The 16,439-nt window shown below is 51.4% G+C and overlaps 2 protein-coding genes across 6 annotated transcripts in view; both read left to right on the top strand.

Moving 5' to 3' along the window:
* The first annotated feature begins 935 nt into the window (after positions 1–935).
* Positions 936–4,490, top strand: LOC136475262 (NF-X1-type zinc finger protein NFXL1-like). Its single transcript, XM_066472818.1, has one exon. The coding sequence runs from the start codon at positions 961–963 to the stop codon at positions 4,237–4,239; it is 3,279 nt and encodes a 1,092-aa protein (XP_066328915.1). The 5' UTR covers positions 936–960; the 3' UTR covers positions 4,240–4,490.
* Positions 4,491–5,506: 1,016 nt separating this feature from the next.
* Positions 5,507–16,439, top strand: part of LOC136475260 (uncharacterized) — a 16,058-nt gene continuing 5,125 nt past the window's right edge. The window contains exons 1-5 of one of the 5 annotated variants that reach the window (XM_066472812.1): positions 5,507–5,638; positions 6,113–6,368; positions 6,461–6,535; positions 6,635–6,693; positions 6,772–6,883. Coding sequence is in view for 1 of the 5 variants with exons in the window: in XM_066472816.1 (XP_066328913.1) it covers positions 6,116–6,368; positions 6,461–6,535; positions 6,635–6,693; positions 6,772–6,883 (499 nt within the window). In the remaining 4 variants the exon portion in view is untranslated. Of the gene's footprint in view, positions 5,639–6,092; positions 6,369–6,460; positions 6,536–6,634; positions 6,884–16,439 lie in introns of all 5 variants that reach the window. The other 4 variants (XM_066472816.1, XM_066472811.1, XM_066472813.1 and 1 more) reach the window with 4 other exon arrangements.

Genomic DNA, 16,439 nt, shown 5'->3' with positions numbered 1-16,439 from the left:
ACTTGCAATATACGTCTAATACAGATGAAACATTTGGAACATACACTTGAAACATACGTGCATAATCATTGCAACATTTGCAACACCGATATGAAACAATTGCAACATATCTATAAAACATCTGAAACATATGTTTGCAACATGTGCTTTCAGCATGGCATCTCCTTGTTGCTTGGGAATGGAGGCTCGTCGGCGTGTGGAGTTCACCGGTGTAGAGCTCGCTACTCTGGTGGAGAAGGTCGCGACGGATCTAGCGTGATTTGTCACCGCTCCGGTGGAGGAGGTCGTGCTGCGCGCTGGAGAAGGCCGCGGCGGACAGGAAGCGCGACAGAGATGGAGGAAGGAAGGCAGCCGTAGCAGGTTGGAGGCGTGATGGAGACGGAGGAAGGCGGGCGGCCACGCTCGGACACGGTGGAGATGCTGGCCGGCGAGCAGTCGGAGGTCATGGAGAACGTCGAGGCGGCGAGACAGAGGGCGGCCACAGTGTTGGAAGCCTTACGGAGAACGGAAACGTCCGAGTACTAGAGAGGATATTAGGCCGTTGGGCCGGTGTCGCGGCCCGCAAACCCTTAGCACATCATTTCCATTAAAAGATTAACACAGCAGCTAAAAAAACCTTTGGCCAATACGTTTTGTTGTATTTGTATATAAATATACGAGCATGCATCTTTGTTAGTATTTCCTAGGAAATAAGTGTTGTATTTCTAACTTTAAAAAAAAATCTCGTGCGTATTTCCTATCATATCAAATCTTTTGTATATTCTTTTCTGTTTTCTCAAAAAAAAAAAAAACACGAGGATTTTTCCCAACACATGAAGATGAACCGACGAAGGAGTAGAACGGAGGGCCCACTTGTCAGCCACGAGTGCTTCTCGAACCAAGGATCCCTCAAATACCCGGCGTCCCGGCCGCCTCCCCTTCCACACCACGTCTTCCACCACTACCCGCCGCCGTAACCGTATGCCGCCCTCCACGGATCGCCGCCGCGGGGGTGGACCCGTGGCCACCGCCTCCCGCATGTGGCGCCCCCGCTACGCCGCCCCTGCCCCCGGCCCCGACGGCGCCGCCCCGATCCTGCCCCTCCCTACGCCCGCCCCGGAGGCCCGCCCACGCCACCGCCGCCCGCGCCGCCCCAATCACGGCAACAGCGGGGATAATCGCCGCCCCGACCCGCGTCAGGAGCAGAACGGCGACGCAGGACACCATCGCCACGGCCCGCCGCCGCCTGCCCCGGCCCCTGCCCGTGAGACTCGGGGCGATGGGGCGGTGCCGCAGCTGGTGCAGGAGATCCAGGACAAGCTCACCCGCGGCGCGGTGGAGTGCATGATCTGCTACGACATGGTGCGGCAGTCGGCGCCCATCTGGTCCTGCGGCAGCTGCTTCTCCATATTCCACCTCCCCTGCATTCGCAAGTGGGTGCGCTCTCCGGCTTCCGCCGCCGACGCGTCCCCGGCAGCAGCAGACCCCGCCTCCGCTTCCCCCTCCTGGCGCTGCCCGGGGTGCCAGTTCGTCTACGCCACCCCCGCCCGCGACCTCGCCTACACCTGCTTCTGCGGGCGCCGGAGAGATCCCCCCAGCGACCACTTCCTCACGCCCCACTCCTGCGGCGAGCCCTGCTCCAGGCCTCTCGAGAGGGCGGAACCGCCGGGCGCCAAGGGGGAGGACGCTGACGCCACCAGGTGCCCGCATGTCTGCGTCCTTCAGTGCCACCCGGGCCCGTGCCCGCCCTGCAAAGCATTCGCTCCGAATCGGCCCTGCCCCTGCGGAAAGCAGATCATCGTGCGGCGGTGTGCGGACCGGAGCACGCCTGTCACCTGCGGCCGCCCTTGCGAACAGATGCTGACCTGCAGAAGGCATCGCTGCGACAAGGTTTGCCACACTGGTTCTTGCGGGGATTGCGCCGTTCTCATCTCTGCGCGGTGCTTCTGCAGCAAGAAGAACGAGGCATTGCTATGTGGAGACATGGTGGTAAAGGGGAATCTATCTGAGGAGGACGGCCTGTTTTCTTGCAGTGAGGTGTGTGGCCGCACACTTGCCTGTGGCAATCATGCCTGCAAGGATATGTGCCACCCAGGGTCTTGTGGGGAGTGCGAGCTTATGCCGGGGAAGGCCAGTACATGCCATTGCGGCAAGACAAGGCTGCAGGAGAGGAGGGAAACCTGCTTGGACGCAATCCCCACCTGCGACAAGATATGCGATAAGAAGCTTCCATGTGGAGTGCACAGGTGCAAGGTCAACTGCCATGATGAAGAATGCCCGCCTTGCTTGGTGCGCGTTGAGCAGAAGTGCCGTTGTGGCTCATCAGGTCAGATGGTGGAGTGCTATAAGGTCTCAATGGAAGAGTTCCGCTGCAACAAGCCTTGTGGCCGCAAGAAGAACTGTGGGAGGCATCGGTGCAGTGAGCTCTGTTGTCCACTGTCCAGAAAATTTGCACAGCTTGAAGGTGGCGACTGGGATCCCCATCTCTGCCAGATATCATGTGGCAAGAAGCTCCGATGTGGGCAGCATTCGTGCCAGCTACTCTGCCACAGTGGTCATTGCCCGCCCTGCTTGGAGACTATATTCACTGATCTCACTTGTGCCTGTGGCAGAACTTCTCTCCCACCACCTCTGCCTTGTGGAACACCAACACCATCTTGTTCGCATCAGTGCTCAGTTCCCCAGCCTTGCGGACATCCAGCCTCGCATTCATGTCATTTTGGGGACTGTCCACCTTGTGTGGTGCCAGTAATGAGAGAATGCATCGGGGGACATGTGATGCTGAGGAACATCCCTTGCGGATCGAAGGATATCAGGTGCAACCAACCATGTGGGAAGAATCGCCAATGTGGAGTCCATGCTTGCAATAGGCCCTGTCATCCTCCCCCTTGTGATCAGCCACCTGCAAATGGAGATGCTAGCTCAAGCTCTGGTGGCAAAGCTTCTTGTGGACAGGTATGTGGTGCTGCAAGGAGAGAATGCAAGCATACATGCACTGCCCCATGCCACCCATCGTCCCAATGCCCAGATTTGAGATGTGAATTCTCTGTGACTATTACCTGTTCTTGCGGACGAATCACTGCAACTGTTCCCTGCAGTGCTGGTGGAGCCTCCATGGGTGATAATATGTTTGAAGTCTCCATCATCCAGAAGCTGCCAATGCCTCTCCAGCCAGTGGAATCAAATGGGAGAAGGGTGCCTCTTGGGCAGAGGAAGCTTTCTTGTGATGAGGAGTGTGCAAAGATGGAGAAGAAGAGGGTCCTTGCTGAAGCATTTGACATCACTCCACCCAATTTGGATGCATTGCATTTTGATGAGAATTCAAGTTCATCGGATTTGGTTGCTGACTTGTTCCGGCGTGAGCCGAAGTGGGTGCTGGCCATAGAAGAGAGGTGCAAGTTCCTTGTACTAGGGAAGGTGAGAGGCAGTTCTTCAAGCAATCTGAAACTGCATGTCTTTTGTCACATGTTGAAGGACAAGAGAGATGCTATCAGTCTAATTGCAAACCGATGGAAGCTTTCTGTTCAGGTGGCTGGTTGGGAGCCTAAGCATTTTGTTATCATCCATGTCACACCCAAGTCGAAACCGCCTGCTCGCATCCTGGGGTCCAAACCAGGTGCACCTGTTACAGCTGCCCATCCTTACTTTGATCCACTGGTTGACATGGATCCGAGGGTGGTTGTCGCAATGCTGGACCTGCCACGGGATGCTGATGTCAACGCTCTAGTCCTAAGGTTTGGTGGGGAATGTGAATTGATCTGGCTGAATGACAAGAATGCCATAGCTGTCTTCAATGATCCAACTAGAGCAGCAACAGCGCTGAGGCGGCTGGATTATGGGTCTGCTTACCAGGGTGCTGCGATGTTTATGCCAAGCAGTGCTCAGGCATCTTCTTCAGGCAATGTTTGGATTGGAGGGCAGAAGGATGGAGGTCTCGCTGCTAGGAGTAATCCTTGGAAGAAGCCTGCTTCTGCTGAACCTGACATGTCCTCTGGAGACAGGACTGGTGTTGCTGGGCATGCCCCAGCACCAGGATGGAGAGGCGCCAGCACTACCTCTCGAGTCATGGGGACTCCAAACCGAGGGAATGTTCTGGAATCAGATGCTACTGCAAGCTCTGTTCCAGGCAACGAGTGGAGGAGGGCTGCTCCACGCACCGATGCTTCATACAGCGCAATACCAAACGCTGGGAATGCTGGGCCATCGACCAAGCTGCAGCCAGATGTGGACGTGGACGACTGGGAAGAAGCTTGTGAATGAGGTGGCATCGGCAAGTTCAGTCCAGATGTTTTTTGTTCTTCTGGGATCGTGTATTAGTTTAATCTGCTTTGCTGGTAGTGGTACCGAGCCTTTATGTTCTAGCACACATTTTAAAGTAGTTTGGTGATTGCCTGGTGGACTGTTTAAGTCAGAAGTGTTGATTTTTTTACGCAGACAAATGAATCTCTGTAAGGCTGCTGCTTATTTTTGCATGCCTTTTGTTGAGTTGAGAAGAAATTACTATTCCACAAGGTTTCTGTCTTTTATTGGTTATTATAGGTTAAAAAAACGTGGGATGCAATTTATAGTTTTCCTCTGGCGCCACTTCCCAAACCTTCTTGATTCTTCCCTGCAGGCACAAACCCTAGGAGACGAGAGGAGAGTAGCTCATCTAGGGTTTCGTTGTGGATTCTATTATAAACCACCACATGTAAACGAAAAAAAAACTACAAATAATCTAGGTGGAATGATCTCAGATTCATTCGAACAAGTAACGATATACAGTTATTATAACCATTATTGTTAGTCCCTGCTTTTGTTTGTGGTTCAAATTCTCCTGCATAACGAATGAGTTTTGTTTGTTAAATTCTGATTAATCTGACCCAAGGTTGATTTCACGTTTTTTTTTGTAATAATAAAGGATTTCAGATCTTAATGCCAATCTTCTCGCGGTTTCCCTTGCTGCTGGGTAACTCAGTTGGAATTTGAATCGGTAGCGGTATGATGCCTTGGGGGTGTTTCTCGTCTGTTTGAAAGTTGGAATAAGCAATTCTGGTGTCTTAGGATGATCGACTAACGAGTTTGTGTGCTATTTCCATTTTCATTTTGCCTATCCATATCCAGACACTCTAATTTTCAGTTTACTTCTCAGTTGAACCGCGTCATTACCTTCTTAAAAAAAAGCAGTTTTATCCTTTTCTTATGTTATGTTAACTTTGTTTTGGAGAAACAGGTGATACATTGGTGCACTGATTGCAGAACGAAGTGCATATGTGGCGTGGAACCAAACTGCTCCAACTGAAGGTGGAGAGGTAACTTATACAGACAAAAAGTTACAGTTGGAATTAGTAATTTCTTCAGGATTAGTACTGGGGAGGTGGAGACGCCACAAGTTTTCAGCCATACAAAGGAGGAGGGGTGAATAAAGCGAAAAATCTGGTTGTGAGATTGTTGACGTGTCTTCCTGGGGCATGTGAGCTCTCAGCCACTTTGGTTGTTTGATGTCTATGTGATGCTCGTGACAGACTTAATTGGTTCCCTCTGTTGGTTGGCATTTATTTGACTAAATCACTGCACATTTGCCTCTTCAGTTTCTTTTCCTTTTACCTTTCCCCATTTCTTTTGAACTGCTGATCTTGAGCTTACGTGCTGAAGTGGATTCTCCAAGAGGTGCCACCGTGTATGCCCTTTCATCCATCCTTGAATTCGTTGCTGCTCCAGTTTCTTTTTTTCTTGAACAAGCTGCTTCCGTTTCTTGCTAGTGCCATGCCCTTGTTATGGCTGCTTCTCCATTCTTCAATGGCACTTTGATTTCATCTTCGTTCAGAATAAAAACCCTTTGATTCCATGTGCTAGGGTGTTCTATGGGTAATTGGGTATGCCAGATTGAAGTTCTTTCATTGTGCTAATATTTCAATGACTGGTAGCCTTCATTTTATTTTGTTCTACTGAAAGGCACACAATTATTTTTGAATCACCTATTCAATGCTTGAACCTAAACGCATGCACATGTGTTACCTTAAACCTTCTCTTTTTTATTAACTGATTCAGTTTTCAGCAGAGCAACTATTCATCTTCTGGTCCACGACTTGATGCTAGGTCATATGTTGTTTCTTTTCCAAAAATTCTTACAGAAAAATCTGCAAACTTGCAGGAGATGGGGTGCTTCAATTCTAAGCCAAATGATGCCGGTGCAATCAGAAGAAGACCTGGGAACATAGGTGAGGTTGCTGTGTTTATACCTGGATTGCGGGTTCCTGAGAGTTTGGAGCTATCTCAGCCGCTAGGCGATGGCCACCCGAGGAGGCTGACCGAACGTTTGGCTGCGTTGAGGAGCCGAATAGTGGTCATGGCTGCTCATGAAGCATTGTCGGTGACTAGGCCCAGGAAGCGCACCTTTACACAGCATGGTTTGTCCATAGTTTGCATGATGGCTTCTTACTAATGTGAGCGAGCCAGAGAAAAGAGAAATACTTAACTCTCCGAGTATGATGCCCTGCAGGAGGATCTACATCAGCTGATCTTCTGCAGGCTTTGGAAGATTACTTGCCAGTTCTTCTTGGACTGGTAAAAGAGGGTAAGTATTGTATACTTTTCTCTTCCATCTTGCTCTGAATCAGACCAAACAAATCTGTTCCGATTGTTGTTGCCTTCATTTTGGTTCAATGCTTAACAGGGAGCAACTTGGAAGATAAGATACAGTTTTCCTGGATGGACCAAGAGGATGATGCAGAGGTCTGCTTACCCTGACCCTGTCAGTGTATGTTTTACGGTGCTATTGAAGAGTACTGATTAGCTGACTTCTGCTGGTAGGAGAAGGCATTGCCCAGTTCTTGGTATGAGGTGTTGTCAGTTTTGCACATGATGGCTATGCTGCGTTTATCTCAAGCAAATTCCCTGCCTCTTCCAAAGACATCACTTGAGGGTTATGTAACACTCCGGTGGTTACGATCCTTTTTAGCGCCGTGATTTAGGCCTAAGTCGGATTTTCAAAATGAGTTCCTCGGAATTTTTAATTTAACGTACGTGAAGCGATAAGCGAACCTTGTGTGACTTAGTTTCGCGGACTCGAATAAACGCTTAAGTTGAATCACGCCGGACGTAGAAATAATTAGGAATGTCGAACGGCAATTCGAGCCAATTGATAACGAACGGTTCGTTCTATTAGATTAAACATGAAAACAATGTTTATAAACAAAAATATAATAGTCGGCTTGTTAAATGAATAATTGAGAGATAAAATAATAACGAAAGTATCACTGGTCTATTAGCTCGCCTATCAACATCTTGAGTTTTATTGCCACGGTGATTTTGATCCACAGATGGTCACTATGGCTTATGATCTCCTTAATTATGAACTATGTATGCCATTGTTATCATGAGCACTTCACACCAGTCATTTGCCTGTTCCTTCCACGTGTTACACTCCGGGTCTCCTCAGGTCTTTTTTTTTAGCGCTCCTCATTTACTCAGGACACCATGGGTCACGTGGCTTTGCAGTAAATCTGCTCAGTTGTTCTGCATTAATTTCTGCGCCTGCACGTTGTCACTGCCGTGCAAGTGCACCGCACCACGACACCGGTCACTATTTCTCCGCAGTGACCCGCTGCCGTGATTGATGAGAGCCGCGTCTTTTTCCTTCGCCTGTAGCTTGATTAGTCCACTGCCTGTCTCCGACAGGTGCCTGTCTCCGCCTTGGCTTCTCTTGGGTCAGGTCACCCTGTTCCACGCCTTTCTTTTTCTTCCTCGCGGACGCGCTGGATGCAGTCCCAGCGCTGCTCATCCTTGCCTTCCGGGCGTGAACGCCGCTCCTCCTTTTCCCCACCCCTCCTTCCCCATTTTTCCTCGGTTCTTGCCTCGCGTCTGCCATGAGCGCCCGAGCTCCTCGCGCTGCCTCACCAATCGTGACCCCGCGCTTCACCACGCCGCTGTACGCGCTCCCGCCCTCGCTGGAGCCGCGGTCCAGCTACTGCTTCCCCCTCGGCGCTGCCTCGCGCGAGCGCCACACGTCCCCTCTCTGTTTTTTCCCCGCTCGCGATTGCCACGGCGTCCTGGTGCACCGCCGACGCCGCTGCCTGGCCACCGCGCGCACGGACGCGCCCGTGCCCCGCGGTCTCTCCGCGAGTGAGCCCGTCCCGCGCGCAGCTTCACCGCCCTCCTTTTTCCCGCTCCCCGTCAGCGCTGGGCACCCGACCGAACCACGCCACCACCGCGTCCGCGCAAGCTCCCGCCAAGGCTGCCCACCGCCGTCACCCGACCACTGCGCGCACCCTCGGTCAGCGCCGCGTCTCCATCGTGGCCGCGCCCCGCAGCGCCGCCGCGGCTCTGCTCACAGACGGCTTGCCCAGCCGCGTCCTGCGCTCTGCCACCACCGCGCCAGGATCATCGTCGATGACCGCATCCCTTTCGGTCCAAAAATTCATCGTACTCAAGGTATACCTCTCCAATTCCTTGAATCCCTAGCGCCGTGAGGAGGATACAGAGAGCTTTGACGTGGATCGGACGCCATTAGTTCATCAGGTCGCACGTGCGTGCCGTTTTCGTCGTCGGCCGCCGCGCACAGTCCTACCTTGGACACCGCCGCGGATGTGTCCGTAGCTAGCTCGGCTCGGAGTACTCAGGCCTAGCACGACAAGTAGAAGCTCCGCCTCGACCATCCGAGCCCCGCGCGTTCGCTAGTAGAGTGGAGCCAGGCCCGGCGCTTCGCCGCCGTGCGCGGCCAGAGTCACGCCGTCGGCGCCCTGCGCCGATGCTCTGCTCTGGAGCCTCTCCTCCTGGGCTGGCCCATTTTGTTTTTGCGCAAGGACCAGTGGCCCATCCGTGCTGGCTTGGATTCTCTCCTTGCTGGGCCGTCCGCGCCATTCCGCGTGGCTGGGCCGGTCGGCTGCCGTCCGCGTGGGCCTCCGGCCTCCTCGGTGGGCCGCGCTGGCCACACGCCTCGCCTGGGCCGTTTGCGCCGCGAATGGGCCGCGCGCGCGTCTGTGGGCCAAGCCGCGCTGCTGGGCCACCACACACCGCGCCTGGGCTGCCCTGACCGATTGGGCCAATTTGATAACTGTTGGTCAATTAGTTTTATGAAGCAAACTCGTAAAATCAATAGATAATTGTGTAGGAATCCAAAAATGGTGAAACCAGTTTTGTTAGTATCCTAAATTCATGACCTACCTGCTAGTGTAATTTATTCACATAGTGGGATAATAATCTTAGGAGCTATATAATTAATTTGGGATACTTAATATTGTGAAAAGGTAAACTTGTAGGAATTGTTATGGTAAATTGGTGATAGCGTTGGATCTGCAATTTCGACAGTAGATTCCTAGCAATATTAGGAACTTACTGTAATTTTTGTAGCTTGATAATAGTTAGTTTGCTAGGTAGATAATGATGTCCTATTGCGAATAATGATTAAATCAATAGGCTAAAAATAAAGAAACAACTTGGGAGTGTATAACTAAAATATTGTTGGGAAATAACGTCTTGTCCGACAACGTGTATATGTAGCCGAGTGCGGTCGTCGTTAAAACTAGCTCGTTCACTTGAGAGACGTAGAGCGTATTTACACAAGTCACGATTGCAGTCAGTTGATCATACCCTTGCATTTCATTACATTGCATATCATATAGGTACGTCGATGGATCACGGAGTCATCGGGAGTTGCTGTAGAAATGATGCTTTTGGAGATCATGTCGCCATGATGGAAAGCTAACTTCTGATTATATATTTTTCCCAGGCAAGCCCCGGTGCATAACCTCTACTTTCTGCAGTTTAAATTATATTTGTGCATTAAGTTTAAGGAGTTGAATGGAACCCACTTGCATACACATCTTTATTCCTATGAGTCTTACTAGTATAATAGGATCGTGTAGATTGCTATGCTACAGGACTCCGGTAGAAGTCGAGTGATTGCCTGTCACTCGCGAGAGATAGGAAATATATTATTGGATTACTATCACTTGGAAAATATGAAAATGGTGGAAAGGAAAATGGTGACCGGGCAGGGATATGGTTTGGGTATTGGTGGGTGTAAGAAGTTGTGTCGCCGCGGAGGCGGGTCATAGCTTGGTTGCACCGTTTCTCCCTGTCTGGTCGATTAAGGACCGATCATGCATATGACTCTAGGCAGGTCACAGACTTATTATCCCGAGCACATACTTGTGTATGGGCGCTTGGAAAGCTTGTTGCTCTCTTGTCGCGGATCTGGCTCTTTCCGGACCGACTGTCAGGGTTTTGTTTTGGTGGAGGAGGTCCTTGCGCCGCACTGAGTCTGGGACTCAGGGACGGGGGCTTGGAGTCCCAGTTTGGACGGGGACCTGGACACCCGGGACAGGAGAGTGATGGATTGGTCCTGCTTATGCCTGGGGTACAAGCGGGGCGTGTGTTTTCGGGGTACCCAGCTGGGGGCATTGATTCGCGAATCGCCGGTCTATCCGGTACGGCTTGTCTACGGTTTAGCATCGTAGTAAGAACTGGAAGATGAAAGATGGAAGATGGACAAAGGAAATCTGATTGCTTACCACCTGCTTGAAAGTAGCACAGGTGCTTACATAGAATGGTTAGTTAATGAACCAATACGGCTATTAATAAAAATCAAATATAAGGACGCACGCTTAGTAATGCTTTCTGCAAATGCAACCCACAAACCAGATAGCCTTGCATATCCTTGGAGTCTTTTCTTTTCTCCTATCGGGTAAGTCTTGCTGAGTACAATTGAGTACTCAGGGTTTTATTCCCCCTGTTGCAGGTGACAGGCGGATGCTAGAGCTGACCTTTGTGTGTGGATTCCTCCTGGTGGGCTCAGCGAGGATTTCCTTTACGCTGCGATCGTAGTTGTTATTTATAACTCTCGCCAAATGCTTTTATAAATGGAAGTTAATAATCTGTTGTCGTAGTTTATATATCGATACTTCATCATGTCATTAATAGAGGTTTATTTCCGCTGTAACTCTGTTCATATGTTTCTATTCCGCTGTTCAATTAAATTGTTTATAACTCTGATAATATGATTTCATTCCGCTGTTATATTAATAAACATTATACTCTGCTGTTGTATTAAAAGTGATGTAAGAAATGGTTACGAATGATGTAAGCTTTATTCTCTCATTTGTGATCCTGATGGCAAAAATGTGGATTTTCGGGTTCTCCCCTGGGGTGTGTCTGACGGAACTGAGTAATCTAGTGTTCTCCCCTGAGTGCTTAGTGTCTAATGTAAGACAAGCACTCCTGTGAGGCATTAAATTAGGTGGTTCTGCCACAGGTGGTATCAGAGCATAAATGAGGAAATAAAGCTTCGAAAACCTTTTCTAAACTAAAATTTGATAACCCATTGTTGCAAAAAGTTAGGACATTTATATGCGAAGTTATATAAGTAGCCCTATTACTATGGTTATGTATCCAGGATAGATGGCACTTAGCTGACTTAGATAGGGTTAATCAAGTTTCTGCAGGTACACTGACTCGAGCATAGTCCGATAGTATCGGCTAGTTACAGGGAGAGAACGATGTGCCAAAACTTTGAGAACGGTTGCCCTATATGTGGCAACAGTGAAAGGACGTATAGGACGTGCATTCATGCATATCCTGCCTATGCATTGTAGTACTCGTATTACTTGTAGATACGCCATCCATAGGTGTCACGCGTGTCATATTGTGCACGACTGACTAGTCCTGTTCTAGAGTTAGGTCTGAACTGTGGCTTCGTGTTTCGCGTTAGCCCGTGGTTCACGCCGGTCGTGACCCACGTCTCCCCATACCCCTTTCTGCGCTCTTGTCGGACCCTTGCCCTGCAGTCGTACTAGTCAGTAATGGCATCGCACGTCGCTCGCCTCGAACTCATGGAATTTGGTCGATCCGCCGTAGTGATATCGCGCGGGAACCCTGGTGAACCACGCCAGGACCACTGAACGCTCCGCCTTTATAAGTAGAGCCTGGCTTAGCCATTGGTACCACCACTCAGCGCACTTTAGCTCGCTTAGCTTCTCCTTTGAGCCAGCTTTTCACTCAGCCTTCCTTGCAACCACCGCCAGAGATGGCAGGAGCCTGGGTTAGCACCTACTGCCTGAATGTTGAGGGGTTTCCCAAAATCCTGCATGCCACCCTGCAAAAGCTCGGAGTGAATGATCACCCCGAGTATGAGGGCCGTGAGTATGAGGAGCATGGCACTGAGCGGTGTGAGGTTACCGTCTACATCGGGAAGAGTGAGGAGTTCCCCGACCTCACCGAAGCCTGGATTGTGACCGCAACCGGGTTTAGCTTCACCGACACCTACCAGGTTGTGGCCCGCAAAGCCTTACGGTACCTCTGCCAGATCTATGAGGAGCCCATTGCCCGTACCCCCATGCGGTTCTTTCCACCTTTGGATAGGAACCGACGGGCATGGAGGGCTCGCATGGAGGCTTTGCAAGGGCGGGATGCGCAAGAGGACAGTCCCACCGTGGTGCACTTGACCACATACCTGCTCGCTCTAGATGAGCAGTATGACTGGCAAGCCTTGGAGCTAAGGGCGTGCCTTCGGCGCGCCAAGGAAGCCGAGGTCTTCAACCGGATGCTCCAGGTGTAGCTCGCCGAAGCGCATGCCAGCGCTGCAGCTGCTGAGAGCCGAGAGGCCACCATGGAGGAATCTCTGAAGGAGGCTGAAGATCGGCATGTCCATCAGCTGGGTGAGGCCTATCTGTTCACTAGGGCCAGGCGGAGGTCGCTGGTTGATGGAAGGCAGGATGCCCCGATCTTGGAAGGGATCCCTCTCCACCCGCCAAAGAGAAGAAGAACCGGTGATGCAGAACCGCCAGCACCTCCGCCGTCGGAAGTGTCAGATGAAGAGCCCTTGGTTCCTCTCACTCAGCCGTTGCCCCACGAGGATGTAGACTAGTTGCCTTGGGACGTTGTGCCCGTAGTAGTAGTGTTTTTCGTTGCTGTCCCCCTGTATTTTACTCTTGCCGTTGTTGTCGTCCGTAGTTGTTGAGATCGTCCGACTGTAGGTGAATGCTATGTCGTGAATGTGAGCCTAAATGCCTGTACGTTGTACCCATATAAGACCGTTGGAACATGAATTTTATTTTTTTTTCGCTGTGTTTATTGCGTTCATCTACCTTAAGTTCGTTAGATGTGCTTAAAGTTTTCAAGGGCGATATTAAGCGGGTTGCAAGAAAAGTTGCCATTCCGACGCCAGCAGATCAGTCGTGATTGGATGTTATTGGACACTGTATCGACTAATTGTGGATGTCCCAACATAACACTTGAATCTCTTTAAAACAAATCCGCCGTTGGATTTGAATTCCTGTCCCTTGTTGCGAAGGGAACCTTTGTTGTTTGAATTTTTCCCTTGCGATACCCCTTACTCTGTGGTCTATGACCCCACTGCCTTCATGGCATGTAAGTTGGTGATAGTTGCCTGGTTAAAAGCTTATGGTGCCGCGACGAAACCAAGGGCTCCATGTGGAACAGCTGCCACATGTGACGCTGCTCGGCACGCGCTGGTATCGAGGTTGTTAACCAAGTACCTTTACCAAGTTACACCGCCGTACTGTTTTGTTTTAAAGTTTTCTCCTTGAAAATGTTCGGGTGTTCAAACGGGAAATCCATAATGGGGATGCAAAAGTGTCTTTCAAGGTAAAAAGGAGATGGTTTGGAGAAAGGAAGTATGACATGATCTGGGTTTACAGAAAAGACGGATGTGGTCAAGGAAGGTCAGCAGTGGATAGTCGGGAGTAGTTGCAAAAGTCAGAGTGGACGTTTTGTCCCAAGCCCTGTGCTTAGTTGACCGTGCTACGCATGCCGGGTTATTTCGCTGCATGCCCTGCGAACGCCGTCGATGTCGGGTCCATTATCGTCCCGTTTTCACGTGACCGCGGCATCGTGCAGTGCACACCGTCTTTGTGCACTGTGCATTGCTCCTTTTCCAGCATCCGGTCGGCTCCCGACTCTCGCGCCTCGTCCCCGTACCGGACCCCCCCCCATTTCCCTTTCTTTTCCTTCTTCTTTTGGTGACACGACCACCCACACGCCTGCCTCGTCGAGCGGACCCCCCCTCTACTCTCCTTTATTTCCCCCTCCACCGCTCGCGCAGGAAGCGCGCCATGTTTCTGACCTTATCTCCACATCATGCACCGTCTGTGTATTCCAGCCCCGCCGCATCCGTCGTCGATGTGTTGCTTTCCCCTCTTCGTTCGCCTCTATAAATACCCTTGGTCCTTGCTTTTCTCCTTCATCCCCATTTCTCCTCACCTTTGGAGCAGAACTACGAAATCCAGTCGATGGTGTGAAGCTATGTTCGTCTGTCTGAGGTGATGGTGTGATCGAAGAAGAAGGAAGGATCCGGTTCGTCGAAGAAGTTCAAGTTCCCTTTTGGGTAGTCAATCTTAGGGTTCACGATGTTTTACTTCTCAGTCGACTGTTTCTGGATTTGTTGGTGCTACGCCATGTTTTGGATAATCATTATCTTGTTGTTTCTCCATTGTCCTCGTCTATCCCGACTTTGGGAGTAGGTCTTGGGTGTATCAAGTTGCTCTTAACCAGGTATTCCTAGATCCCCGTGTGGTTTAGTGTTCGAAGTCGTGTAATCTTTCGTGTAATCCCTGATCTACGGAATGTAGTCGCGTTTCCCCTTTTCTGCTTCCAGTTTCGAATCTCGGGACGAGATTCTTTTTAAGGGGGGTTGGTTGTAACACTCCGGTGGTTACGATCCTTTTTAGCGCCGTGATTTAGGCCTAAGTCGGATTTTCAAAACGAGTTCCTCGGAATTTTTAATTTAACGTACGTGAAGCGATAAGTGAACCTTGTGTGACTTAGTTTCGCGGACTCGAATAAACGCTTAAGTTGAATCACGTCGGACGTAGAAATAATTAGGAATGTCAAACGGCAATTCGAGCCAATTGATAACGAACGGTTCGTTCTATTAGATTAAACATGAAAACAATGTTTATAAACAAAAATATAATAGTCGGCTTGTTAAATGAATAATTGAGAGATAAAATAATAACGAAAGTATCACTGGTCTATTAGCTCGCCTATCAACATCTTGAGTTTTATTGCCACGGTGATTTTGATCCACAGATGGTCACTATGGCTTATGATCTCCTTAATTATGAACTATGTATGCCATTGTTATCATGAGCACTTCACACCAGTCATTTGCCTGTTCCTTCCACGTGTTACACTCCGGGTCTCCTCAGGTCTTTTTTTTTAGCGCTCCTCATTTACTCAGGACACCATGGGTCACGTGGCTTTGCAGTAAATCTGCTCAGTTGTTCTGCATTAATTTCTGCGCCTGCACGTTGTCACTGCCGTGCAAGTGCACCGCACCACGACACCGGTCACTATTTCTCCGCAGTGACCCGCTGCCGTGATTGATGAGAGCCGCGTCTTTTTCCTTCGCCTGTAGCTTGATTAGTCCACTGCCTGCCTCCGACAGGTGCCTGTCTCCGCCTTGGCTTCTCTTGGGTCAGGTCACCCTGTCCCACGCCTTTCTTTTTCTTCCTCGCGGACGCGCTGGATGCAGTCCCAGCGCTGCTCATCCTTGCCTTCCGGGCGTGAACGCCGCTCCTCCTTTTCCCCACCCCTCCTTCCCCATTTTTCCTCGGTTCTTGCCTCGCGTCTGCCATGAGCGCCCGAGCTCCTCGCGCTGCCTCACCAATCATGACCCCGCGCTTCACCACGCCGCTGTACGCGCTCCCGCCCTCGCTGGAGCCGCGGTCCAGCTACTGCTTCCCCCTCGGCGCTGCCTCGCGCGAGCGCCACACGTCCCCTCTCTATTTTTTCCCCGCTCGCGATTGCCACGGCGTCCTGGTGCACCGCCGATGCCGCTGCCTGGCCACCGCGCGCACGGACGTGCCCGTGCCCTGTGGTCTCTCCGCGAGTGAGCCCGTCCCGCGCGCAGCTTCACCGCCCTCCTTTTTCCCGCTCCCCGTCAGCGCTGGGCACCTGACCGAACCACGCCACCACCGCGTCCGCGCAAGCTCCCGCCAAGGCTGCCCACCGCCGTCACCCGACCACTGCGCGCACCCTCGGTCAGCGCCGCGTCTCCATCGTGGCCGCGCCCCGCAGCGCCGCCGCGGCTCTGCTCGCAGACGGCTTGCCCAGCCGCGTCCTGCGCTCTGCCACCACCGCGCCAGGATCATCGTCGATGACCGCATCCCTTTCGGTCCAAAAATTCATCGTACTCAAGGTATACCTCTCCAATTCCTTGAATCCCTAGCGCCGTGAGGAGGATACAGAGAGCTTTGACGTGGATCGGACGCCATTAGTTCATCAGGTCGCGCGTGCGTGCCGTTTTCGTCGTCGGCCGCCGCGCACAGTCCTACCTTGGACACCGCCGCGGATGTGTCCGTAGCTAGCTCGGCTCGGAGTACTCAGGCCTAGCACGACAAGTAGAAGCTCCGCCTCGACCATCCGAGCCCCGCGCGTTCGCTAGTAGAGTGGAGCCAAGCCCGGCGCTTCGCCGCCGTGCGCGGCCAGAGTCACGCCGTCGGCGCCCTGCGCCGATGCTC

Source organism: Miscanthus floridulus, chromosome 8, assembly GCF_019320115.1.
Source record: "Miscanthus floridulus cultivar M001 chromosome 8, ASM1932011v1, whole genome shotgun sequence".
NCBI classification, from domain to species: domain Eukaryota; kingdom Viridiplantae; phylum Streptophyta; class Magnoliopsida; order Poales; family Poaceae; genus Miscanthus; species Miscanthus floridulus.
The sequence above is the reverse complement of the archived record's forward strand: the minus strand, read 5'-3'. Positions and strand labels throughout refer to the sequence as shown.

Coding starts and splice junctions, on each gene's coding strand:
- LOC136475262 (XM_066472818.1), top strand. CDS start 961: ATGCCGCCCTCCACGGATCGCCGCCGCGGGGGTGGACCCGTGGCCACC.